Consider the following 25,295-nt stretch of genomic DNA (forward strand, 5'->3'; position numbering starts at 1 on the left):
AGTCTGAGACGGTCACTCTGTTGAACAACGTTTCCTCGCAGTTTCTTTCTGAGTCCTGTTTGTCTCTGTCAACAGTGGGATGAGGGTATCACTGCGTGAAGCGGGTATGCTGCTCTCCCATTCCTCTGCCGCGCCATCCGACCTCGGTGATTTACGCACCGCAACCTCAAGAGACTGGAGCTCCATGAGCTCAAGTTCGTGTTTGGCAGCGGTCTCTAACACCTGCTGCTTATTGTAGAAGATGACGAAGTTGTTGATGATGGGGTGAATTGGCAACGCGATGGCGATTACCCCGCACAGGAAGCTGATGGCAGCGTTACACCTGCCCAGTGTCGTCTTCGGGTAGATGTCTCCATATCCAACGGTTGTCATGGTGATAATAGCCCACCAGAAGGACTGGGGAATGCTCTTGAACAGGGTTTCTGGGTGACTCTGTTCCATGGTGTATCCCAGAGCGGAAAACACAAAGATTCCAATCCCCATGTACATGAGCAACAGACCCAGTTCTTTGAAGCTTCTTTTCAGCGCATAGGTGAGCGTTTGCAGCCCGGAAGAATGGCGCGCAAGCTTGAAGATCCGCGCAATGCGCATTATGCGCAGCGCCTGAACTGCCTGTTGCACGTTGGCCAGTTCCATCATTGCAGTGCCCAGGTATGTCAGGACCAACACTACATAGAAGGGCATGATGGCTAAAAAGTCAACTACATTCATAAAGGCGAGCGCGAAACGCACTTTATTTGGCGATGAAACGAAGCGAAGCACATACTCCACCGTGAACCAGCCAATGCAGACCGTCTCAATGGCATCCAGAGTCGGATGTTCAACGAGATTTCCCTCGGCGTCCTCCACTTGAAGGTCTGGGATAGTCCCTATACACATTACCACAGAGGACACAAGAATAAATAAAAAAGATACAATGGCGATTACGCGCGCGGGATATGAGGACTCGGGCTTTTCCATCAGTTTCCACAGGAACTTTTGGTAACGCTGAGAGCGACTCAGTGCTGGGTCCCCCTCAAGATCATCCAGGATAAGTTTAACTTTGTCGGCGATTTCAGCTAACTCTTCCTCTTTCTCGTTTAAACTGTACTTGCAGCATTCATCTAAGTAACTCAAGTCAATTTTCCAAAACTCCATCTCCTTTATAAAACAGATGGGACAAATGCCTCTTTTCATGTGGATTTCGTCAAAATAGTAGACCTCGATTATACATTTGAAAGCATCAGGGTCTCTGTCAAAGTAGAATTCCTTTTTACTTGAGTCGTAGTCATCGCAAAGTCCCGAAATCACATCAAAACTTCGAGTGGAGAGGTTCACCAACTCCGCCAAACGACTCTCCGGATAACGATTTAACATTTCCCCACATAACACCACCCTTACACCGCCGATGTTGACGGCGATTTCGGTGCCCTCGCTCGCTTCAGACGTGTTGCAGTTCGCATATCGCGGTTTAGGTAAAGTCCACATGATAGCGCTTTTCAGTTTCTTGACAGTCAAGAATGTTCACCAAAACGTTGAAAAGATGTTTTCGGCAGTTTCACCGGAGACTTATGAGCATAATAGTAATAAAAAATAAACATAACAAAATGCCTTCAAAGAAAACGTCTAAGAAGAAGTATTGTAAACAGACTCAGACAACAGACAAAGTCACTGGGAGAGTACATTTAATCCTGATAAGGTGCAAGACCGCGCGATTCCGACACCGCTCAAAACCAGTTTGTTATCCAGTAACAGGTCTCCGCTCTCTTTCTTTCTTTCTCTCTCTCTCTCTCTCTCTCTCTCTCTCTCTCTCTCTCTCTCTCTCATACATCACCATATACTCGTCCCTCTTCCCCTCCTCCCGCTGCAGTTAAAGTAGTTGATTTATTCAGTCTGGCTCTATGCACCATAACCAAGGGGAATGCAGGATAGTCTATACATACAGCAAAAAAATAATAAAATATTATAATTCGAAGGACAAACAAATTGTGAAATTGTGATTGTAAAGTTCTATTTGAAAACTAGTGTACTGGAAGAGTGCCATCATGTGTATTGATGGCAAAACAGTAGATTATGTAGGCCTAGATGATATGATATGATAGGAAACCATATGCACAACGGTGAGATCAGGCATCATTACTGCTACTTCAACCGCATTTAAAAACAGTTGTCTCCTGTTACTGAGGCCAAAACCACGCTTGGTCGCTCAAATTGCGCCATCCGCTGGCTCATCAGAAACTATGCGGCAAAAATGAGCGCAATGTGTTAATTATTATTGAACATGTACCGATTTAATTCGTATTTATCGTCCTATATAAATATATATCATCTATTACTTTCCCCAAAAATCCCCCCTGGATTTAGCCTGGGTGTTCCCATCCTGCCTTAAGTGGTAGGCGCTAGCCAGGCTACCCAGGATTACAAATACCTGAGACTTCTTTCCACTGATTACTTTTTTTTTCTGATGGGGTAGGTGTTCCCAATGCTGCTCCCTGTCCAGCACGTCTTCAGTCTAACCTTGCTCGATGAACATCTGACTGAGAGCAGTGTAATTACAATGTTCTTGAGGAGTGTGTACGTAGTGTCCGTACCCCCCTGAGCTAGAGTACAGGCCTGAGCACAGAGATCTCCCCACTCCACTGACTACTGTTATGTTGTACTATACTTTAGATTTCATATTGATTGAAGACCAATAAAAGTCTAACTTATATTCAACAAACCCACACACCATCGACATTCAGTCAAGAAAATCTCCAGCTCGTTTCTGTGTTCACTTCTATTTAAAGAGATGTCTGAATTACACTGCTCATAGCCAGCTGTCTCATTAACTACTATCCTGCAGCGCTCCAACACTAATTAATGAGATGAGTGGTGAAGTGAATGACATAATGCACATTAGGTGTGAAAACACTAGCAGGACTGAAGAGGTCTACTCATTACAAAGGCAATGAGGTTCATGTTGTCATGTCATGCTGCACAGCCCATTAGGTCTCAGCGATTCAGTTGGGAACAAAATGCTAGGAGCGCATTTAGGAAAGCATTATTTAATTTTATAGTCATGGACACTTACTATGGACACAAAAGTCTTGAAGTGGGTCAGAGTGCAAGGCACCCGTATTTCTCAAAAACCAAAACATTTCAAAGACGGACCCCACATTCCAAACAAACTTTCATTCGGTCTCTCCAAAGATCTGGGTGGGCCTCCTGCCAAGCTCATTATAAATACAGACCATGATAAATCAGGGCAGTCCTCTTAGTGACACCTGTCAGAAGAGTCGCGCTGAGTGCTCGTCGGTCATCCAAACTCGAAGCAAGTGCATGGCAGAGGAGGCTGAGCTTTGGTGGCAGGAGCCATATTTAAAAAAAGAAACCGCAACAGGCCACAGTCCATCTCACCCCTATCTGGCCAACAGACTGGCCAGGGAGCCTTGTCACATTTGAGCACTTCCACATTCATCTCTCTCCCTTCAACACACACACATGCACACCCACCCACATGTGCACACAGACACTCGTGTGCACACACACACACATACATACATACATACATTACATACGCGCACACACACACATACATACATACATACATACATACGCGCACACACACCACTTTGTACAGGAGCTTTCTCTCTAGCAGGACAGGGGTGTGTAGGCCCATGCTCTTGTGGTCGTGCCGTTTCTGAGGACCCATAGAGTCTGCATGGGGTTAAATAAATAGTCTGGGGAGAGGGCACAGGCAGGGCAGACAGACTTCGCCCCTCTAAGCAACCTTTACTTCACAAGGCCTATCTTCTTGGCCTCCGTTTCATAAATCAGCAGCCTCCACATTTTCACTATGAAGACCTCAGCTTCCTCATCCAGCACCTTTAAGCAGAAAAAAAGACAGTAAAAATGTTATTCAATTTGGTCATCATACACATGAAATACACATTTGTATTCATGTTTGAATAACTCATGGAACCTAATGAGTTAAGGACTCACCATGGCAACATCATCCAGTATAGTTTGTGGGGTGCTGTGTGCCATCACCTGTGAAGCAGGGGAACACATTACACATCCATAGGCCATGACCGTACTCTCAACATTCACATAATGACACTAATTATTTCTGTCAGTCACTCTCGTTCTAACCTTGGAGCACACAAAGTCAACCAGAGTGGCCTCCTCCTCGCCAATGTACTCGATGATCTTCTTGTTGATCCATGGCCTGATCCGCCGCTCCATTAGAGTCTGTGGAGGAAACACAATGCAACTCAATCAGAACCCCCATTCCACTGCGCTGGCGTTTGTACATTTTAGCCGAGCGCAATTCAGCGGTCTCACCGAGTCGACTATGGACCAGTCCAGGGGGTAGGAGAAGAGCTCCATCTTGGCCGTGGGGATCTTCTCGATCAGGCTCTTGATGTGCCGGCGCTTCTCCTCGCTGTTGGCGCCGCCCTTGGTCGTGCTCACGTCCAGGCCGTCCAGGCCCAGGTTGCCGCCGCGGTCGTCCTCGCCGTAGTCCAGCGGCACCAGCTTGCGCTTGCGGGGCGCCTCCGACTCCTCCTCCTCGTCGAAGCGGTTGAAGACGCTGTCCACAGTCGCCAGCTTCTTGCGCTTGACCACGTGTGGCTGACCAGGGCTGCCTGTGGCTCCTGATGAACAGACAAGAGGAGAAGGTCACAGGGTTAACTCCCCCAGCGGCACACAGAACTTGATTAGGCTCTCCACTCCATTTGTCAGCTTCTCAGCTGATAAGCATCTTTCTGACACCGCTTATCTGATGCCGAGTTATCTGACACGACTAGATTAAAAATCCCAGATGATTAAGAGCTCATAGCAGAGCGCCCAAGGTAACAGCACTGAGCTTTCAAATTTCACTAGCCAGAGGATGTGTGAATTTGCACAATTACCACAGAGGACTTTCTCACTTCTAACTCAAATTGGTTCCTCGAATCATTTTGTGATGAATTAGTGATTTTTTAATCTACAAAATTAGGAACATTAGCTTTGCCTTTGAGAGCATTCCCAAATGAATACAGTGTTTATTGATCCTGCAGTAAGCCTGCTGTTATCCCCATGAGTGCTCCTCTCACCTAGCTTGAGGCTGAGGCCGATCTTTGGCCGGTGCTCCTCGGCAGGCTGGGCTTCCGGCGAGTTCTCATGGGGGATGATGATGCCGCAGGGCGACTCGTTGCCGGGTGTGAGGGGCGTGCCGTTGCCACTGGCGGAGGAGATGGACGGCGCCGAGGTGATTGGCCGGAGCGTGGGCTTCAGGCAGGGCTTGACCTCGGAAGAGTCCTCCTCCTCCTCCTCCTCCTCGCCGATGTCTTCCTCCTCGTCGGGCCCGTCGTCTACGTCCTCGTCGTCTGCGGACCGGTGGTCAGGGCGCGGGGGGGCGGCTCGCTCGCCTGCGGACCGGTGCTCGCGTTCGCGCTCCCGCTCGCGTTCCCGTTCGCGCTCTCGGTCCCTTTCCCGGTCCCTGTCGCGGTCCCGTTCTCGCTCGCGCTCGCGCTGCTCCCTGTGGCCGCGCTGCTCCTTGGGCGCCTCCTCGGGCTCCTCGGGCTTCGGGGGAGGCTGCCGCCGCTGCTCCGCCTCACGCTCCATCTGCACACGGACCACAGGCCTCAGTCAAACTAGCATCCAATGCTGCAACATGCTGAAAAGATTATGCCACATTGCCACCCTCTAATCATCAGAAACAGAGCGTCTGCAATGTGCTGCCACAACACAGTGGATTCAACACATTCAACAATGGGCATTAGAACACACAGGGTGACTGTACCACATCCAATGAAAATATTAGCCTGAAGCTACACTTGAACTAGCCTCGACTTTGGCAACGCATGATGGCTTGCAGGCAGATCACAACAATGAAAACTTGACTTCACTACATAGGTGTTGCCTCATTCATTTTCTAACACATCATCATTGCTACTGTTGATCCATTTAAGATAAGATTAATCTTTTGCTTTGGCTTTTAGTAAAATAACAATGTTGACTATAAACCTATTTCATCCAAAATGTTCTCTTCAAGCGTCCACCTGATTCACACATCATCCAGTATATATTGCGTTAGGAGAGTGCCTCTGTTGTACCCACCCTCTGGAGCTCAGCATCGGGGTCTGGATGTCCCTCTGCCAGCAACCTCTGTCGGATCTCCTCGTGCTCTTCCTTCTCTCGCTTACGGTCCCTCTCGTCCAGCTCTTGCTCCTTCTCCCGGTCCCTCGTGCGTTTCTGAAGAGCACTCCCCCTGGTGGACAAGTTAGGGAACAGTTCAAATTGATGTCACCTCCACTTTTCTTGACATCACGGTTCTAAAGATGTTCTCCACTTACAGAACATATTTAGCTGTTCTGATAGGTAAGTCTCAAAAAGATTCTATAACACACTCTTTATTGGTGTTTAATAAATCATTGAATGTTTCTTTGACAAAAATCAATTAATGAATCACTGAAGATTTTTGGATTAACAAAATGATCATTATCTCTTGGTAACTGTATGTCAGCTACACTGACTTGACATTGCTGCAAAAAGTTTTCAATATTATTGACTGCTGTATTGTTAAATAGATCCTGAAATCAATCTCCTATTTCTCCCATTTCCATCATAGCTACATTGACAACAGACTAGACCAGTGGTTCCCAACCTGGGGTCCGCGGACCCCATTAGGTGTCGCCAGAGATTGAAGGGGGTCCGCACAATTTTGCCTGGGCTGAGGTTACCAAAATTATTTTTGTGCACATTAAATGTATTAAATCCCAATAACACATCCAATTGGATAATCAAAATTCTGTGTAATCCCAATTTAAACATATTTTTGTACTACCTCTAACCTCTGAATTTGCGTAATAAAGGTCGGGCTAGGCATTGTCAATTCATCCCCAGACCCTGATTGTTGTCTGTGTGTGTTTGCGGGTAGGAGTTCGGATAAGGGGCCTGGCTTGTCTTGACAAGGGGGCCTTCAAGGAAAAAAAGGTTGGTAAACACTGGACTAGACCATTGTTGTGGCCATAGGTCTTGGTTATTTCTCAAACAACTTAAGCTGAAAGCCTAATGAGAAGACCAACCTGTAGTATTTTGGGTCGTCCCGATCATCGTCGTAATCCTCCAAAAACTCCTTCAACCGTTTGGCCTCTTTAGCCTGAGGGTTCAGACACACAGAGTTCACATGGATAAAAAGGCACCCAGACACAAAAGGAAATAGTATCTGTGTGTAGTAGTCTTGCTACTTGATCAAATACATGAATGTACAGTATGTGTGAATTTTCTTACCATTTCTCGACGTCGCTCGTCTTCTCTTTCAGCATCTTTGCTGTAATCCCGCGCTTTCTTCCTCTCCCGGATCTCCCAGTTCTTAAGCCGCTGTGGGATCACAGGTCACACTGTTCATTTGGCAGGTCTCCAAACACTCTCAACTCACCAGTGGACTTATCTGTACAGATGTCCTGTTCAACTCAACATTTTTACCCTTCAGTGCTGCATCTGTATGTGCAGCTTACATGGACAAAACAACTTTCATAATACTCATGGTGAAACTACTTTCTTTCTACACCCATGAGCGAGCCTCCTATCATTTTCTCTATGCTGACTATTTTAGCCATGAACCCTGCTTCTTGTCCTTGAGGTTGGGTGATAGAAAGTTGAAAGGGTATGAGAAGTACCTCTTGGTAGGCGGCCTCCTTCTCCCTGAGCTTCCTCTCAAGTTTCCGCCGCTCGTACGCCTCCTCCTCATCTTCCTCCCGGTCTCTCTTCTTCTCCTCCCGGTTCCGCTCCCTTGGGAACAGACGGAAAACGGAGATGACATCAACATTTCCATTACAAAGACGGACAGATGCTACACCCTCAGGGTGGTTCATGGGCTGTCTACACATCTGAAACCCTAAAGGCTTCAATCAGAAGTTTCTTCAGACTATGGATTCTACTGCACTTTGCCTCAAAGGGGTTTGCCAGGCCGAAACTGTCAGATCAAAGTTGTAGCTTTTTAGCAAGAGCCCTCGCAAACTGAAAACAACCTTGAGATTCTAAAAAAAGTAAATACAACTTGAGAAACTAAACAAGTTCTTCTATCTGGGGAAACAAACTTAAACGATTTCAGCCGGGTAGACTGCACTTGAGTTGCTGAGAGCAACAAAATGCAAAGCACATGTTCATGTTGTCTGTGTTGAGGGCCAGTCCACCAGGAAGGACTGGCTTGGCGCCTGTGCCGCAGCGCTCACCTGGACCTGCTGCGGTCGCGGCTCCTGTCGCGGCTCCTCTCCTCGCGCTCCCTCTCGCGCTCGCGCTCCCTCTCCTTGTTCCGCTCCCACTCCCGGTCGCGGTCTCGGTCTCGCTCGCGCTCCCTCTCGCGCTCCTTCTCCCGCTCCTTGAGGCGCTCGCGCTCGCGCTCCTTCTCCCGCTCGCGGTCCCTCCGCTCGCGTTCGCGCTCCCGCTCCTTGTCCCGCTCCCGGCGCTCGCGCTCCAGCTCCAGACGCTCCTTCTCCTTCTCCTCCTCCAGTTTCTGTCAGGGACCCAGCAGAGAGGACAGGGAAACACGGAGAGCAGTTTAGCCTCGCGCGCCACAACATGGCTGACCAGCTCTGGGAGCTCAGAGAACCCAACAACAGGATACAGTAATGTGTCACTGTAAGGGCTTTTTTTTATTTATTTTTTTGAACATTTTATTGAAAGTGGTTTACAGTCTCACTTCTTATTTATTTACAGCCAACACATTCACCGGCAAACAGACACACAAACACACACACTCTCTCTCTCTCTCTCTCTCTCTCTCTGAATGTTGACATGGGCACAGATGCTCCCTGGGAGGCCATCTGCTCAGCTTCATAAGGTGGTGCAAACCACTGGAGGTAGCCTACATAAAAACAAAGGGAGGAAGCTGCCGCCAGTCACATGTATGTGTGACCAACTCTAAAGAATTAGGCTGCTACCTACTACCCATCAGGCAAATATCTGCTTACACAATGGCATGCATGCAAATGGGAATTAACACAAGAATGTCACTACAGTGAGCCCCTGTGAGTCACTTATACAATGGTATGCCATTTAATGCCCTTGTCACCATGACCTTTCCTTGAGAGTTTTATTTAACTGAGTAGCAGTTGTTTGTTTTTCCATGACTATATCTCTGGCATCTACAGACTCCAGCCTACAATACACAACAGCATTAGACACACAGACACTGGAAACCACTTTGCGTCCACACCAAAACACCCCCATATATAAAATGGTTGGATGACAGATACAAACAAGTAAACATATTTCCTAAATAGAGCTGGGCAAATGGACAGAATGTTAACAATCTTTAAGTACCTAGAAGTAGAGGAAAGCAAAGAGAAGCATTTCAGTCACTGGAGCAAGAAAACAGCTGCTTCTGCATGAAACTAGTGGTTTGGGACTTACAGACGGCGAACTACGGATTCAGCGCTTCACTGCGTTTTACGGGCCTATATGCTAGGCCTAGAAGGAAGAGCAGGTCAAACCATTCACAAACCATTCGTCACACAAGACGGCTGGGAACACAAAAGTGAACCCCACCACTAACCATCCAAGTGTAAAAGTGCACACATAAAAATGACCTGGATTAAGGAAGGAAAAGAACACTGGGCATACATTTTAACAGTCAGTGTGTAGGAGAACTTCATGTCCTGGTTATGTTTTGGTTTGTTTTGTTCTTAAAGATTGAAATAAACATTTGAAATCATATAAGAAGCAGTCTTACCCAGTCAGAGTCTTCAGGTGGTTCGCCAGAATCCAAGACCAACATCAAACACAGAGAAAGAAACTCACCAGCCAGCCAAAGAGCCCACAACTCATGAGAACTTTTAGACAAGAGGTACACAAGGTTGACTCTCTACTCCCATGTTCCATAAATAAAGGTCCAAAACGACCAGAGGAGAGAGTTGAGGGGTCTTATGTCAGGGAGGTGAGAAAAAGGTTGAAGGGAAAAAGAAATGGACAGAAAGACGAACACGGGGACAGAATATCCCTAATACGCCACAGACCATGTTGACTCTACTACTGTAATCCCTCTGTATGTGACTGTATGTGACTGTTTGGACTTACCTCCTTAGTGAGACTTCAGGGAGAAGTAAAACACGGATTGCCAGTGAGGTCATTAAAACACGGTTCATTTCCTGTTGCACTGATTTCTCTTTTTTATTTTATTAACAAATTCTGCATCATCTGTATTAATAACGTGGTATGACCATTCAGTCCTGCATGTTTAGAAAGCCTATTGGACTTAAGATCATAAGCATTTTTTAATAGTAACGCTTATCTTTCAAACTGTACAGTATGACAATGGACTAGCAATATCTGCCTGTCGTAAAAGACTAACGAGAGGTCGTATGATGACTGATCAGACTGCAAATGCAGCAACTCTCTGATTAATGGACCTTATTCTTCAACTTCCTTGAGCAAATGGGAACAGACTGCTCATTTTTAGCACTGCCACTGGGTAATATATAAACCCCTCCATCACAGAGGGCCACAGACGCCAGGTCTTCACATAAACTAACACAGAATGGGACGAGCCATCAGGATAAAACTGACTGCGCTGATGAATCAGTGTTCTAAGAAGCATGTGGACACTGAAATCTCAAATAGGAAAAGGACAAAATGGAACAAAGACTTAAATAAATAAATAAATAAGACAGAGAGAGAGAGAGAGAGAGAGAGAGAGAGAGAGAGAGAGAGAGAGAGAGTGGAAAGTAAAGATAAATGACAGAGGAGACATACGGTGGTCTTACCAGTCAAGTCTTCAGAACACCAGCGTGCTGTGGGGAGGCGCCCCCTACTCTAGCACAGACTGCAGGCAAAATGGCCGCAGTGGTTATTTAGCTATCCCCGCCAAAAAGTTAGCAATTACTCAAAAAGGGGGGAAATTATGAAAAAAAAAAAACACTTCATGTGGAAGGACCCGCAATGGTTCACTAAGCTCTTGGCCGACGACCAATACAACCCCTGTACGACCATGAATACTGAGTAATCAACACAACTCTAGGGGGAGGGAAAAATCCCAGTCAGAAGTACTTCTGCCTTCCTTGGGCTTTGAGGCCTTTGACATTCAAAAAGGAGGCCGGTGAGCCAGTTGCCCCATTAGCAGATCCTCCAGAAGGGGGCGCCCAAGACGTGTAAAGAAGAAAATGAAGCTCATACTTACATCCTATCCACGCAACTTTTTCCAAAGCTCTGAGATTCATCTTGCTTTAGTCACCATATGATCTCTATCATAATGGTGGGGTTTAATGAATAGATTAGCTTTAAGGGAAGTTTACATAATATCCATGCACTTTTGTGTTTTGAATTGGTCCTACTCTACATTTTGCTCTTTACCCCCACACGGACATGTGAGATTTACAAGATGGTGATCTCAATCTACTTCAGAACTTTCAAAAGTATGGATATAACCCAATAGAATGTTCTGTAAAGGTAATGAAGAGCGATTCATCTACTTCATCATCTCTTGTATTTCAAGTCCAAAAATGTCACTACACTACGTCAAACAGTTGACTATTTCTGCACTGTTGCGATTAAGATTGTGATTATACTATACTATCAAGGCAACACACAATTGAGCAATCAATGTTCAAACAGCCCAAGGCCAAATCTAAAAATACAAAGAAATAACTGTTACCTTGTGAGTGTCTCTGAATTTGCTGATCTCTCTGGATATTAAGTCTCTCTTATCCTCCTCCATCTCGATGGCATTGATATCCTCCTAGGACAGAAAGAAAGTAAACAGACTGAGAAGGGCAAACACACTGAAGAGTGTAGAGTTTAAGACTTTATAAAAATAGAGATTAGAAACAAACCCTGCCGTTGTCACAGGATCCATTCATTCAACCACATCAACATATAACAATTACCAATAATTACCCGAAATTCCAAAAGGAATATTACAATGTTACCATACTACCATTTTCAATTATGTGAAAACCTCTCTTTAAACACTGTTCAATTCATATGTTTCTACATCAAAATTGTCCTTGTGTTCTGTTACGTCATGGGTACTGCAAGATAGTCTTAACTAAATGAATGGCATGTGATGGTACAGCGTGAGAATGTTACCTCCTCTTTCTTCTCTTTCCGCTTCTTGCGGGGGTGTGAATCCGAGTCCTGAGAGGGGGCATTGAGCTCACTGGAGTACTCACGAATTAGGCCTTCGATTGCCCCTTTCACTGTCTGGTCCCGGCGCTTTGTCTCTTCATCCAAACTCTCCTCTTCGTCTTCCTCGTCCTTCGTACCATCCTCAGGTTTTGCTGCCTGTCAAGAGATAATGGAAGTATGTGGAAAGACAAAGTTAAAGCCCCAGATATGGACAAAATGAACCCACAGGTAAATAAGCCAAGGGGGACAAAAAAATTGTCAGAAGCACAACTGGTTCAAAAAAGTACTTAAAACATCAAGCTGTAAGCAAGCAAGCAACTTACACCATTGGGATCAACTATCAGGGAGTACACACACTGAGATGATATTTGCGATCATCTGACTGTGATTTGCAATGAATATCGGCATGTGTAAAAAGAGTGCTATAATTACTAAATGCAATGAACCGTGAGTGACTTTGGATTAGTGTTACTAAATTTGGAACCATCTGAATTAAAATGGCTTTGTACAAAAAAAACAAACAAACAAACATTACACACCCCATTGGCATTTCTTTTCTTGGCCTTCCACTCGTCCAGCTGGGCCTTGGTCTTGGCGTCGACCTTCACCAGCAGCTTCTTGTCCCCGATCTGCAGCTCGTGGAGCAGCCGCAGGGCCCGGAGGGTGGACTCAGGTTCCTTGTACTCACAGAACCCAAACGCTTGAGGGGAGAGGAGAAGGGAGAGCGGGTAAGAGAGTCAGTCATGTGCCCGGGACAGATGCCGTTTGTGCTTACTAACTAGTGTGATGGGCACGCGATGGTGAGGGAACAAAATGTGAGGGAAAGTGAGCAGGCTTTGGACTAAGAGCAGGAATAAGAAGAAGTGTGGTTTCAGAAGGCATTCAAAAACAAAAACAAATATTTGGGTTCCTTCCTTTCTCTCTCCCTCTCTCTCAGGCCAAACCCTGTGCAAGCAACATGCTCCAGAAGTCCTACAGTACAGCCTCCCACCTTTCACAGTACAGCCTTCCCAGCATGCATCTTCTTGGATCACAGTTGGTTGTAGGGACACCAGTGGGGTGGGGCCATTTGGAGGATGGTGAATTGTAATGATGGGGAGGGGTGGTAAGTATATCAGAAATGGTTTTACCTGTTTTGTTTTTACCTTGAAGTTTTCCAGAGGCTCCCTGGACTCTTTTCCAGCTGAGAACCAGGCCACACTTCTGTGATGACAAAACAAACAAAGGTCCTGTCACTCATCTCAGTACGTTCACTAAGAATAGTTGATGTGACAAAGCTTTTAATGAATATGCCAAGCCATTACAGCAGTCTTCACTCACCGATAGAAGCTGTCGGACGAGCATGTCTGAAGCTTTTTCTGAAATGTTTCCCACAAACACTGTGGTGGTTGGGCCACCAGTGGTGGCAGTAGTGTTGGTGTTGTTACTCTCTTCCGTCCCCTTGGCTTGTGCTGTGATTGCCTCCTTTCTTACCACTGTTGGCTTCTGTGTCACAGACACCGTGGAGGGTACCAGTACCTACAGCCATCCATCCAAAACACAAAGATCATACATTATTACCTATCTGTATCTACTGTACTTGCATCCCTCAAGTGTGCACAATTGCATTACTTAGTAGGCCAAGCTTATGACAGACACTGTGGCTTACCGTTGGTGCTGGCGTCATTATGCCCATGTGAACTGGAATCATTGGAGCTCCTTCAAGATGGAACAACAGAACGTTAAAGTGACTTGGTTAAGGGCAACAAATGAGAGATACAACAAATGAGAGATAGCAGAGCCATGTCTTACTATAGTATTCACAACTCTCATTGTACTCACTGTTCTGACTTCTACAAAGCATTTTAAATTAGCCAGAACTATTACCCCAACTGTTACCTTAACGAACACCTCTCAGATGATCAAAAGATGTTCCATTACTTACCTGGGGGTACTGTGGGAGGATACCCTCCAAATTGTGGAGGAGGGATACCAGGAGGCAACTGGGGAATCCGATTTAGGTGAGGGGGGTACGACATCTCGGTGGAAAGGTACCTAATGTAACGTCAAAGATTTCCGTTAGGACAAAATGGCACTGCAAATCGGCCTGTTACAGAAGTCAGCTACGTTACCAACCAAGCTATTAGCTATTACTGTGTTGACAAACGTTGTCTTTTTGGCTAGTTAACAAGCCGACAATGGAATTCACCTAGCAGCTACAAAAGTAACTTGCATCAATGAACATTAAGTTACTGACTATAAATGCTATCACAGCTTTTTGAATGGTGATGTCAGTCAAACATCCAAATGCGATTCACTTGCTTTACACAACTGTAACGTTAACGTTAGCCTGGCAATCGAAAGTGTCAACCTTTACCAGGCCAACTGAGTGGTGCTGCCAAGCTTAACAGCATTGACTGAGTTTTAAACACAATGTTATCTGCTAAGTCAAATCAGCATAATTAACGTCAACTATTTAGCTTAATTTCGCTCAAAGGATTTGAACCAAGCTAACATAACAGAGTAGTAAGTTATGCTATCTGTCAAATAAACAATACTCAGGTCGGACAACTTTGCAATCCAAAGTATGATAGCACTACATAAACTGCCCATTTTGGCCTTAATTATGTGTATGCCATTGTCGCCAAGTACACCGCCATGGTTGAGTTAACGTTAACATAATACTAGCTAACGTTACCTCTTTGGCTACCAACCTGGCATCAACTATCCATATTAGCAAGGCTAGCTAGCAAGCAGCTAACGATAGCTAACAGCAAGAAACAATTAGGCTTACCCTCGTTTTCCTTTATTTCAGGATTATTTCACCCAGAATTCCTTGATAATGTAGTTACATATAGCTGTTAATAACTAATAACATGAAATACTAATAATAAATGCCCCAAAACACGTTAGAATATTATACGCCGGTCAATTAGCAATATGCGCATGTATGAGGCACAGAATAAGATGGACGAACGTGAGCTGACTAGCAGCAGTAGCAGCGTTCGTAGCGCAAGGTACTCTGGGATAGGGACGAACAAAAAATGTGTGTGGTTTTACCACCAGGTGGCGACCGGTTGCCATATAATCTAGTGCCTACATATAGGGCACTAATATAATCTAGCGCGGGCACTAATATAATCTAGCGCCCAGTCTATTTTGACCTGCTTTGAATCACAAGTCTGGAGCACCATGCCACAGCCAAATGTTACTTGCTGTTTGGAGCGTTCAGTGTAGGCTGTTCAATATTAGGCCAATGCACCAATGAATTGATTGAAGTTTATACATGTTTATTTATTCAATTAGCCTTTTTATGGATGCTCATTTGTGTGTTTCTTACTTTCTGTATGGGTGCAGCATTTTGTTTCTATATTTGTCAATAATTAAGGATCTTTGCTTGTCTCATGCATAGTGACGTGAACAATATAAAAAGGAAGGGACAAAGTAGGCCTATGCTATAGTATGCATACATTTTTCTTTATTTATGTCCACGTAGGCTATGTCATCCCTTTATGTTGTTTATGTTCCCCCTGGCATCATCTCAGTCCGTAATGTTACCTGTTTGTATATGTTGGTACTGTGAATATAATTGTTGTAAAAAAAAAAAAGAAAGAAAAAAGAAAAAGGATGCTATATTAGCCTATAGCTTATAGTAGGCCTAAAGTATAGCCTAGTCTAATTGTTTGTTATTTTGTTTATTGCAAATTATTAGTGGGCTATTCCACATGACAACTCTATCTATAGGGATTTTAGTCATGAAACTGCAGAAACGGTCGGCTGTAGCCTAGTAAAAAAAATACGAATTTGATATGGTTTGAACTCCTGTTGATATATAGTGCACGATGGGAAATAATGTATAAAGGAATCTAGCTATAGCTATTATAATAGTGACCCTCGATGACTGTCTAGGATAGATAGGCTATGTGAGAGGGTCTAATAGTCTTTCAAAACTCTTCCCAAATCCTTTCAAAGTCTTCTGGTGTAGGCCCTACATAACTCACATAGCTTAAATGATGATGCTCTATTTCAAAAACATATCATCAGTCCATATCCATGCTTTCTCAGTCTAGAAAATCATGGGGTCTACAAATCTGTTTACTATGCCCAACTGGACATTTAGGTCACGTTGTGATCAACAGGACGTGTGGCGCGGTGAAAACACCAGTGGTATAGGCTATCGGAAATTTCCCACTGTAAGCAACTCTCCTGGTGAGTCCACCGAACACACCCTCCGAACAAACCCTCGCAAACGGGCTTTTCATTGGGTCGAGTGAAGGTGTGTCACCAAACCTGACGCAACCCCCTCACCATAAATGGGCATAGGTTACAGTAGTTAGGTGGCCTAAACAGTCATAACTTTGACTGTTTTTGTTTATAATGTTCAAATGAAGCCGTTATTAAGCACCTAGTTATTACAATTTGAGGGGAAAGTAGGTGTGTGAAAGATTCTTTAAATTATATCTATGCTTTTTCGGTTTATTGCACGGGCAATTCCTTAATCTATGACGCTCGTTCCTCATGAATATGAATGAGATAATGGACCAAAGGACAAAACGCCCGCGCGTCACATTCAGAATCAGCATCCATCTGAAAGAGAACAGCATCTCATTTCCCTTGTTCTCTCAAACCGATAACTATCGTTGTAAGATCACTTAAAGACTTTGTAAAACTCCCTGAATCCTTCGCAATGGCTTTAAGAGGATCTCTTTCTCGACTTCTTAGAACACAACTTCATGCTTGTCAAAAAAGCCGGGCGCATTCAGTCGCTATTTTGGGAGCTCCGTTTTCCAAAGGACAGGTAAGGAAATGCTCAGATTTCGAAATGTTCAGAATACGAAGTAGAACTGCTATGGTATTTTACTAATTTTATTTTGTGTGATCTCGCCATGTCGTCCTCATAAGTTTACTCTCACGTTTCAGAAAAGAAGAGGAGTCGAGCATGGACCAAAAGCCATCCGGGATGCCGGTCTAGTTGAGAGACTTTCAAATCTAGGTAAGTCTTATGTTGATAAAGTCTATTTAACATGAAGCCTAACATGTACCGATATTTCTAAAATCTAGTTGCCATTTTCTGGACGAGGACATCCTCTCGGAAGTAGGCAATCTGCCTCTTACATCATGATTTGGCAAGATCTGGCCAAAACAAATACAGGCATTGTTCAGTTTAAGTGTTGTGTCGATTACGACAGATTAACAGTTCAGGAGGATTATGATGACTCAGGTGACTGTTTAAAATTGGGGGAAATTAGGCGATTTTTGCGACCACATGGACGGAGAGAAGGGGTTTGGCCGTGCGTCATGTTCTCCGCTGCAACCTCCCGCCCACTGACGCAGAAGGGTTTTGTGCCTTTCGGCATCGTCATCTGTAGTTACCACCCACAACCAATTGTTGCCCTGTAAAAACTAGACGATCATAAAATGGATGGTGGGACAGGCTACTCTTATGTAATCCACAACAAACAGATTCTTCGCTGTGATAGACGTTCTAGCAATTATATGGCCTTGGAGAAAGCGCTGGAGTGAACTAGAACATGCAGCCAAAAAGATCTGACATAAAAAAAAACAGTATATATCCATAGGCTACAGTTATTGAGAGTTTTGATTTGCATTGTGAACATAGGAGGGACACAAATCCACACACATGGGTTTCTTGTCCAAGGTTGTTCCTTGGGAATGTGCAAGTCATTTTCGATATATTTAGCTCTCTCTCTCTCTCAGCTGCGAAACAGATAAACATTGCGTCGACTCGTCTGACTAGTTGCGCAAGATCTGTAGAGCGAAATATGATAGTTGAGCTATTTTAGGGGCGACGTTTTTCCGTGGTCGGATGTGGACGACTGACATACATTTGGCACATCGTCAGGCACCGAACATGCTTATTCAGCGCCAGAAATGATGAACAGTATGGGCACTGGTTTCATCCTCGCGAGTTAGAGGATATTGAGCATAGCCTTTCTTTCTTAAGACTCAAGTCGGAAATAGAAAACAAAGCTTGTTTTAGGCAATAAATAGGCTATTAAACATAAACGATCAAAAGTCTCACCACCAGTCCGAACATCTCAGTGACCAGCTAGCCAGTGATAGGCCTATACTGGGGAATGATGATGGATCATCATACTGTGGTTTTGGTTTAAAAATAACAGACAATCTGGGATCTCAATATTAATCCGATACATGGCACAAGTCCCAAGCCCCAGAGCATCAGTGTCTTCTTGCAATGCAGCCTAATCATTTTGATGTCTATAACAGCAATGTTCCCATCTATTTTTGTCCATGCGACTATGGATGGTTAAAAGATGCATCATTAGTTTTCTTATGCACTGCACTGGCCAAGTAATACAACACCTCCCTTTAATGGCAGTAGAACCAATCGTCTTCAGATGATGCCCCTCCCTCTCCTTCCCACAATAACTTGTTTACTGCTACCCTACCACTCAGCCTGTGCAGTGCAACCTATGTAGAAGATTCCTGTGTGTTTACATGGAAAATGGGATGGGATGGTCAGATCCAAATGGACACCTGATCAGGGACTCATGGGAAAATAGGACACATGGAAAATGTCCAGTCAGACTAGTAACCCCCCCCCCCCCCCCCTTCTCCCCCCTTCTCCAAACGTTGGGGACCATATTAAGTTACACCCCTCTTCCCATTCCCAACATTAGTCCTGTCAATCACAGATTTTGCCTTGCCTTCGGTGGAGAGTGCAGTGGTGATGTTTGGAGGGGGTTTAATCCATAATAAACGTTACACCTAATTCATTTCTTCAGATTACCCCATCCATGATTTTGGAGACCTGAATTTCCAGCATTTGGAGAATGATGAGCCATTCATGCACGTGCCCTTTCCACGCACTGTGGGCCGGGCCAACAAGCTTCTAGCAGGTGCTGTGAGCCACGCTATCGAAGCAGGACACACCAGCGTCATGCTCGGGGGCGACCACAGGTAACACAAGACATCTGTTTGTCAAAGAGCATCCTTCAGAAAGTAGAAGTAGAAATGTGAATTTATGAGCTCTTCTTTTTCCCCCAGTCTCGCCATTGGCTCTGTGCAAGGTCATGCTCAACAGTGCCCCGATCTGTGCCTGATCTGGGTGGACGCCCATGCTGACATCAACACTCCTATGACCTCCCCTTCTGGCAACCTTCACGGCCAGTCGGTGGCCTTCATGCTCAAAGAACTCCGAGACAAGGTAATTGGAGCACTTACCTTTAGCCCTTAGGTGCTTCTTGTTACATAAGCCTCAGAAGCGTCTCTGTTCTGTCAAGCAGAACAGGGAGGCCTGGGAGGGATGTTCTGACATAGTTTTTCTTGGAAATGTCGTAAAAAGATAATGTGCTCTCTAAGATATGTGCTTTCTACGATGACACAACCGCCCCATTTGTCTTCACAGATGCCTGCTATCCCAGGGTTCTCTTGGATGAAGCCTTTCCTCGCCTCCAGGGATTTGGTGTACATTGGCCTGAGAGATGTGGACCCGGGTGAACAGTAAGTACGACATTTGTATCGGCTGAGAAAGGCCATCATATCTAACTGATTTGTAAAGTGTTTGGGTAAAGTGATCACATTCAGATAACATCCTCGTGGGTTTTTTTTTCAGCATTATCCTGAAGAACCTAGGAATTCAGTACTTTTCCATGAGAGACATTGATAGAATGGGCATTCAGAGAGTTATGGAAGTCACTCTTGATCATCTTTTGGCCAGGTAAGGGAGAAGTAATACTTTTTAAATGGTCACATTAAGTTATTAGATGTAACCTAAGGAACAAAGTACAATATACTTTAAGAGATACCTTGCTTTCATGGATACACTGCTTGACTTTGCACCTTGTCTCATAATTCAGAATGTTGCTTGTTCTTGTACAGGAAACAAAGGCCGATACACTTGAGCTTTGATATTGATGCCTTCGACCCTTCCCTGGCCCCGGCCACTGGCACCCCAGTCAACGGAGGACTGACTTACAGAGAGGGCATTTACATCACAGAGGAAATCCACAACACAGGTAAACCCTTGAGAGATGTACACTCAATTATTTACCATATGAACACAAAGTAGAGACACAACATGGAAGTGGTATGTTGTGAGTGACCATGAAGGGCTCTTTCTGGTTTAGGGCTGCTGTCTGCCATGGACCTGGTGGAGGTGAACCCTACTCTGGGCGCAACCAGCGAGGCGGTGGAGTCCACAGCCAGCCTAGCGGTGGACGTCATCGCAGCGGCACTAGGACAGACGCGCGAAGGCTCACACGGAGTCTACCAGGAGGAGCCTGCGTCGAAGGAGGACACCGAGCAACTGCGGCTGTAGAGCCGCAAGCGCTTGAGTTATGGACTGTCACATCTCACGATTCCGCATTCCAAATGCCCTCCCAAGTGTCTCGCTTTGAGACCAGATAACAAGTGTGGCTGGTAGAAGTATGCTGTTGGATACTCTGCTCACTCAAGGTGTTGAATTCAAAAATGGTCCACTGTCCTGAATTCATACATAGACCAGAACAAATGATTGCCTGAATACGGGTACTTACAATTAAGGTCCAGTGAGTGAGTGAGTGAGTGAGTGAGTGAGTGAGTGTGAGTGTGAGTGTGAGTGTGTGTGTGTGTGTGTGTGTGTGTGTGTGTGTGTGTGTGTGTGTGTGTGTGTGTGTGTTTATGTTAGTATGTACTGTAAGCTGTCAGGACTGCTGTTTGTAGTTTGGTTTACAGGTGGATTTAATTGAATATGGACAAAGTGCATAGTTTACGCGTGGAAAGTTAAACTTTAAAAATGAAGACGGCTTCAGAATTTATATTGGCTATTTCAGGATCTAGCAAGACTTTGGCTACTGATCCACATTGGCTGTGCCAGTGGCACCTTATAATAATGGCAAGTGTTTGCACTTAAGGACCAAGTGCAGTTTTGAATGAGTTATTTTATATAGTTGTACATTGTAGTGTGTGAAAATTCTCATGAGTGACTTTTTGCAATGTATAGTTTTAATTTGTATAGCCTTGTAGATATATTTTTATTACGTTTGTCATGATGTACCAATCAAAGGAAAGAACATAATTTTCCGGGGACAAAACACTATCAAAGAAATGGAAACATGAAACGGTATGGCAATAATAAAATGACATGCCATATCTGTTTACAGATTTCATGGTAGACCTGCTTTTACTTGTCTTTCTGAATAATTCAGAACTCAATAAAACACATAAGTGAACTACAGACTCGTTAATGACTTCATGATAATATAAATTGTTGTTAGTATTCCCTGCCAAATATAAGACATCCTCTGATAAGATGTCCCACAGCTGCTGTTGTTATAAACACACTATATCAGTCTACTACCAAGATAAATCAACAGCTTGCAGAGCACAGGTCAGTGTGTCAGAGTCTACACACATAGCTTATGAGAATGTGTTTCATAGTAACAGGTGTCCTGGACTACAGACAGACATCCTCTGGGTTCCAAAACACATACTTAAATAAAAATCTCTTCTCGCAGATATGCATATCAAGTCTGGCATTACAGGTGCTCTACCGACAAGAACACGCCATGGGAAAACTTCACGTGTACCACACCTGATATTCAGTGCTTTATTTAATACTAAGAATAAGACTGAACAGTACTGAACAACTCTTAACCTCGTAAAAATCACATTAAATCAATACATTATATTTTGTAAGTTACATTAATATATTCATTATTGGAAGATTAATTTCGGTCTCTATTAGTATATACAGTTGTCCTGTGCATCATGGACACATCCACACCCACACAAAAACATGGTGGGCACATGAGTGGGATCCTCTTGAAAAAGCAGGGCCAGTAGCACTTGACATGGGAAGTGACCCCACAGTTCATGGCTCAGAAGTCTTCTCTGGGTCTCATTTGACCCAAGTGCACTGGCCACAGGGATCCCGGAGTTCATCACTGCTGTGCTTCATTTCCCCGTGGCTCCGATCTCCAGGGCAGCCAGGATGGTAAAGCCAGTACATTCAGTACAGAAACAGTCCCAGTCTATAATCACTGAGCAGACTTGGTCCAACTGGCTCAGAATCATAGCCTCTCACTGAATGTAATTACACACCATCCAAGCACAGCATCTACTCATCCTCTTACTGCTTTAAAACAGCAGCTCCCTGAAGGAGAGCAAGAGCTCGTAGGGAAGGAAAACAGAGTCCCTTGCTATCAGTATATCATCAAGGTAGAGGAAGAGAAGTAGAGAGGAGGACTTGACAAGATATACTGGGGTGCTTCCAGCCTCTTGACTGTACATTTTTCGGACAACTTAGCGACCTTTACTTTTTACGGAAGAACTTCAGGTACACTACAGCTCCCAGAATGCCGAGCTCCATCACGATGATGACTGACAGAAGCAATTTGTTGGTCACAAGCCTGTAAAAAAACATAAAGAGACCAATGGAGGCCACTGCTTTTGTATGGACTGAATGGAATTCCAAACAGCGTTGTAGGTTAACATATGTTAAAAAGCATGGGCGTGTTTTCCCCTAGGTGTTGCGCAATAACACACGTGATCTACTTTACTCTCTGGTAGCAAAAACACATTCATCAGGAAGGACTGATAGCGCATATCAACAGGCCAAACACATCAACACCACCTGCCTAGACTGGTAGACTAGTCTTTGGAAGGCTGCCAAAAATGTACTCACCGTCGGGACATAGAGCGGAGGATTTTCCTACTTCTGCTTAAGTTCTCCCCAGTATGAACCAGCTTTAAAAAGAAAACCAAAACCACATGTGATTATGTCTCTTTCAAACCTAATTACAAACTATTCGTTCCATTTTCTTACCACACAAAGGATTGCAAATCCCTCTCTTTCCCTTTCTTAAATAATCTCACCCGGTCACGAGTACGGTCCAGTTGGTCTCTCTGCTCTCCCAGCTCCTCAATGATGTCATTGCCAACCTGGTCCGTTTCTGCAGCAATTCGCTGGCTGCGCTCGATGCTGGCTGTGGCATTGTTGAGTGATGTTGTGCCCTGGATGAGCAGGGCCCGCTGTGATTGTACATGAGTCTGGACAGGAGAAAGAGACCATCAAATGAGTCAGTATCAATGAATCAGTATTTTACAAGTGTAACAGTGGGCAGATTATACTGTACAGAGTCTCACAATTCTTGTTCACCTACTGGTTGTTTACAACCAACCACTGCATGTTACATAATTTGTACACTGCCCGTGCCCGATCAATGTTTTCTAGAAGCTTACTAAAGCAACGCAGTGACAGTCTAGCCAAAGAACACTCCCCTTTGGCTGATTTATCTTTATCTTCATCTTTATTTGGCTTTCATCCAATGTGACTTAAAGATGTCAATCAACTGCAGGGCTACTCGGGGTGAAGTGCCTTACTCAAGATCACAACGGTGGCAACTGGGAACAACCCTTCAGACCATGGCACACAAACTCTACTTATGCCATTACACTACCACTGTCCAGTTGATGAATGGCAAGATAGCATACAGATCTCAATACTTACACTATGGTCATTCTGAGAGGCATAGAGGCCCTGCCTGCTCTCCCCTGGGCGGCCAGCCAGGCCTGACCCCTGGTCTGAGCTCCGGACGTCCCGCTGTAGCTTGCCCAGGTCCCGCCTGTACAGTCGGATCTTGGTGCTCATCGGGTTTCGGAAGGAGGGTGGAGCGCCGATGAGCTCCCGGTCCATACTTTGCAGCTAGGAATTTTAAAGCATCGGGAATCTTAATTATCATGATGCAATGGTTTGAGTCTGCACATAACACACAAAGTGTGAGACAGCATGTCTGTCTCAGAGCCGTATATAAAGATACGGCTGTAGTCTGTCTGGTGACAGGGCTCCCCCTGCTGTCTGAGACTGGATGACTGACTTCAATACTTAAATTGAAAAGTCAGGGTTGACATTCTCCAATCTCCATTAACTCCTAATACTGGCTGCATATCATGGAACTCTGTTCTTTGAATCTGTAAGCGCTGTTGCATAGAAATGTGTAAGGTAAATGTACTCACAACTTCTTCTGCTTCCCCAATCCTTTCATCGAAGACCCGTACCAAACGTTTCCTTTCCTCTACACAGATCAGAAGGTTTTGAGTCCATTACACAGCAGCAGCACATTTTTAACTTTGTTTTCAGTATTACACTATTTTTTCATCTAAAATGAAGGGCCAATATAATTGTATAATTGTATTACGATGTCGTAGTTTCCTATCAAATATCTGTTTTGAATAGGCATATTATATAAGGCAATGCGGCATGCCTCATTTGCGGCATGCCTCGTCTTAATTTCCAGATCAAGCGATTTTCATCGAGATACAGTAACTTCATTTCAAGGGTTCCTTCAGAATATGCTTAACCTCTCCAAATCCTTAAATCGCATTGATCTTGAGAGCACTACATGAAAGCCTGTAACGTTTGCACCCCAACCCCTACCTTGTACATAATATCCAGTGAAGCTATCCGACATAAAAGGGGTAATACTGAGTAAAATTAATATTATACAATGTTACAAAGTGAGGGGGATCATTTACAAGGTAAGGGAAATTGTTAACACACCAACACCACTCCTATCACATCACACAATGTTGGCCCATCAGCGCACCAATGCATATGCTATGCAGCCTATGCTTAGACCTAAATTAACTAGCAAGTTAATGTTTGTGAAATACAATAACCATAATATCGCTCCAGTCTTGTTTGAATCTCAGTGTTTGCTTCCTTACACCAAATAAAGATAATTGGCCGACCCGAGTTTCTCTCCATCAAACGAAAATAACGTTAGCTATGCTATTTGGATAACGTCAAGTTTATTTACCTCCGTGACATCGAAAGATCCGCTGGGGCATCAGCTCGAGTTCGTCATACAGAGATTTGTAAATCTCATGTAACTTTTCTAATTCTTCTGATGACATGATGGCAGTGTATAAAAATAACAAAACAACTTTATGATTTGAGGCATAAGGCAGAAACAAACACAAGCACTACCGCGATAATAAAATCCTCGGGACACTGAAAACTCACTTCCGCGTGAATCTCGTGACTTTGTGCGACGTACTTACTGCCTGTTCTGCGTGTAACATGTATTCTGTCAATATGCATCTTACTCCGAATCAATCACTTTTGTAAACGACTCACAGACTAAAGCCACATTTTACAGTGCTATCGGTGATCGTACAGAACAAACCAGCTGAATTATAATGCTGATCGATTCGGGCATTGTATCAGCCTCCTATCTGGAGGTGCATTGTGGTCAATGTTGTAGCCCATCATTGCCACTACTTTT

The 25,295-nt window shown here is 44.5% G+C and overlaps 4 protein-coding genes across 5 annotated transcripts in view; 1 reads left to right on the top strand and 3 right to left on the bottom strand.

Annotated features, from left to right (window-relative positions):
* Window positions 1–1,467, bottom strand: part of kcnf1b (potassium voltage-gated channel, subfamily F, member 1b) — a 1,586-nt gene extending 119 nt beyond the window's left edge. The window contains exon 1 of the mRNA XM_062523481.1: window positions 1–1,467. This exon is cut by the window's left edge and continues 119 nt beyond it. Within this exon, the coding sequence (XP_062379465.1) occupies window positions 13–1,467 (1,455 nt within the window). The 3' untranslated portion in view covers window positions 1–12.
* A 1,540-nt stretch (window positions 1,468–3,007) lies between these two features.
* On the bottom strand, window positions 3,008–15,027 carry rbm25a (RNA binding motif protein 25a). 2 transcript variants are annotated; one of them, XM_062522227.1, is made up of 18 exons: window positions 14,840–15,027; window positions 13,991–14,100; window positions 13,715–13,764; window positions 13,387–13,584; window positions 13,212–13,269; window positions 12,606–12,766; window positions 12,028–12,222; window positions 11,594–11,677; window positions 8,178–8,458; window positions 7,623–7,734; window positions 7,234–7,323; window positions 7,029–7,102; window positions 6,061–6,211; window positions 5,055–5,565; window positions 4,303–4,613; window positions 4,111–4,209; window positions 3,961–4,008; window positions 3,008–3,843 (listed from the first exon to the last, which is right to left on the bottom strand). In XM_062522227.1, the coding sequence occupies exons 2-18, from the start codon at window positions 14,082–14,084 to the stop codon at window positions 3,751–3,753; spliced, it is 2,610 nt and encodes an 869-aa protein (XP_062378211.1). In that variant the 5' UTR covers window positions 14,085–14,100; window positions 14,840–15,027; the 3' UTR covers window positions 3,008–3,750. The 2 variants fall into 2 exon arrangements, with proteins under 2 accessions (XP_062378211.1, XP_062378210.1); XM_062522226.1 differs by having other exon boundaries at window positions 13,197–13,269.
* Window positions 15,028–16,628: 1,601 nt separating this feature from the next.
* On the top strand, window positions 16,629–21,239 carry arg2 (arginase 2). The gene is made up of 8 exons (XM_062522141.1): window positions 16,629–16,843; window positions 16,966–17,038; window positions 18,813–18,987; window positions 19,075–19,234; window positions 19,436–19,530; window positions 19,643–19,747; window positions 19,909–20,045; window positions 20,157–21,239. Exons 1-8 carry the CDS (start codon window positions 16,733–16,735, stop codon window positions 20,345–20,347), a joined length of 1,047 nt encoding a protein of 348 aa, XP_062378125.1. The 5' UTR covers window positions 16,629–16,732; the 3' UTR covers window positions 20,348–21,239.
* A 351-nt stretch (window positions 21,240–21,590) lies between these two features.
* vti1b (vesicle transport through interaction with t-SNAREs 1B) lies at window positions 21,591–25,033 on the bottom strand. Its single transcript, XM_062522144.1, has 6 exons — window positions 24,828–25,033; window positions 24,025–24,083; window positions 23,519–23,713; window positions 22,885–23,058; window positions 22,694–22,755; window positions 21,591–22,418 (listed from the first exon to the last, which is right to left on the bottom strand). Exons 1-6 carry the CDS (start codon window positions 24,922–24,924, stop codon window positions 22,322–22,324), a joined length of 684 nt encoding a protein of 227 aa, XP_062378128.1. The 5' UTR covers window positions 24,925–25,033; the 3' UTR covers window positions 21,591–22,321.
* Between the last annotated feature and the right edge of the window lie 262 nt (window positions 25,034–25,295).

This window comes from Sardina pilchardus, chromosome 20 (assembly GCF_963854185.1).
Source record: "Sardina pilchardus chromosome 20, fSarPil1.1, whole genome shotgun sequence".
Classification (NCBI taxonomy): Eukaryota; Metazoa; Chordata; class Actinopteri; order Clupeiformes; family Clupeidae; genus Sardina; species Sardina pilchardus.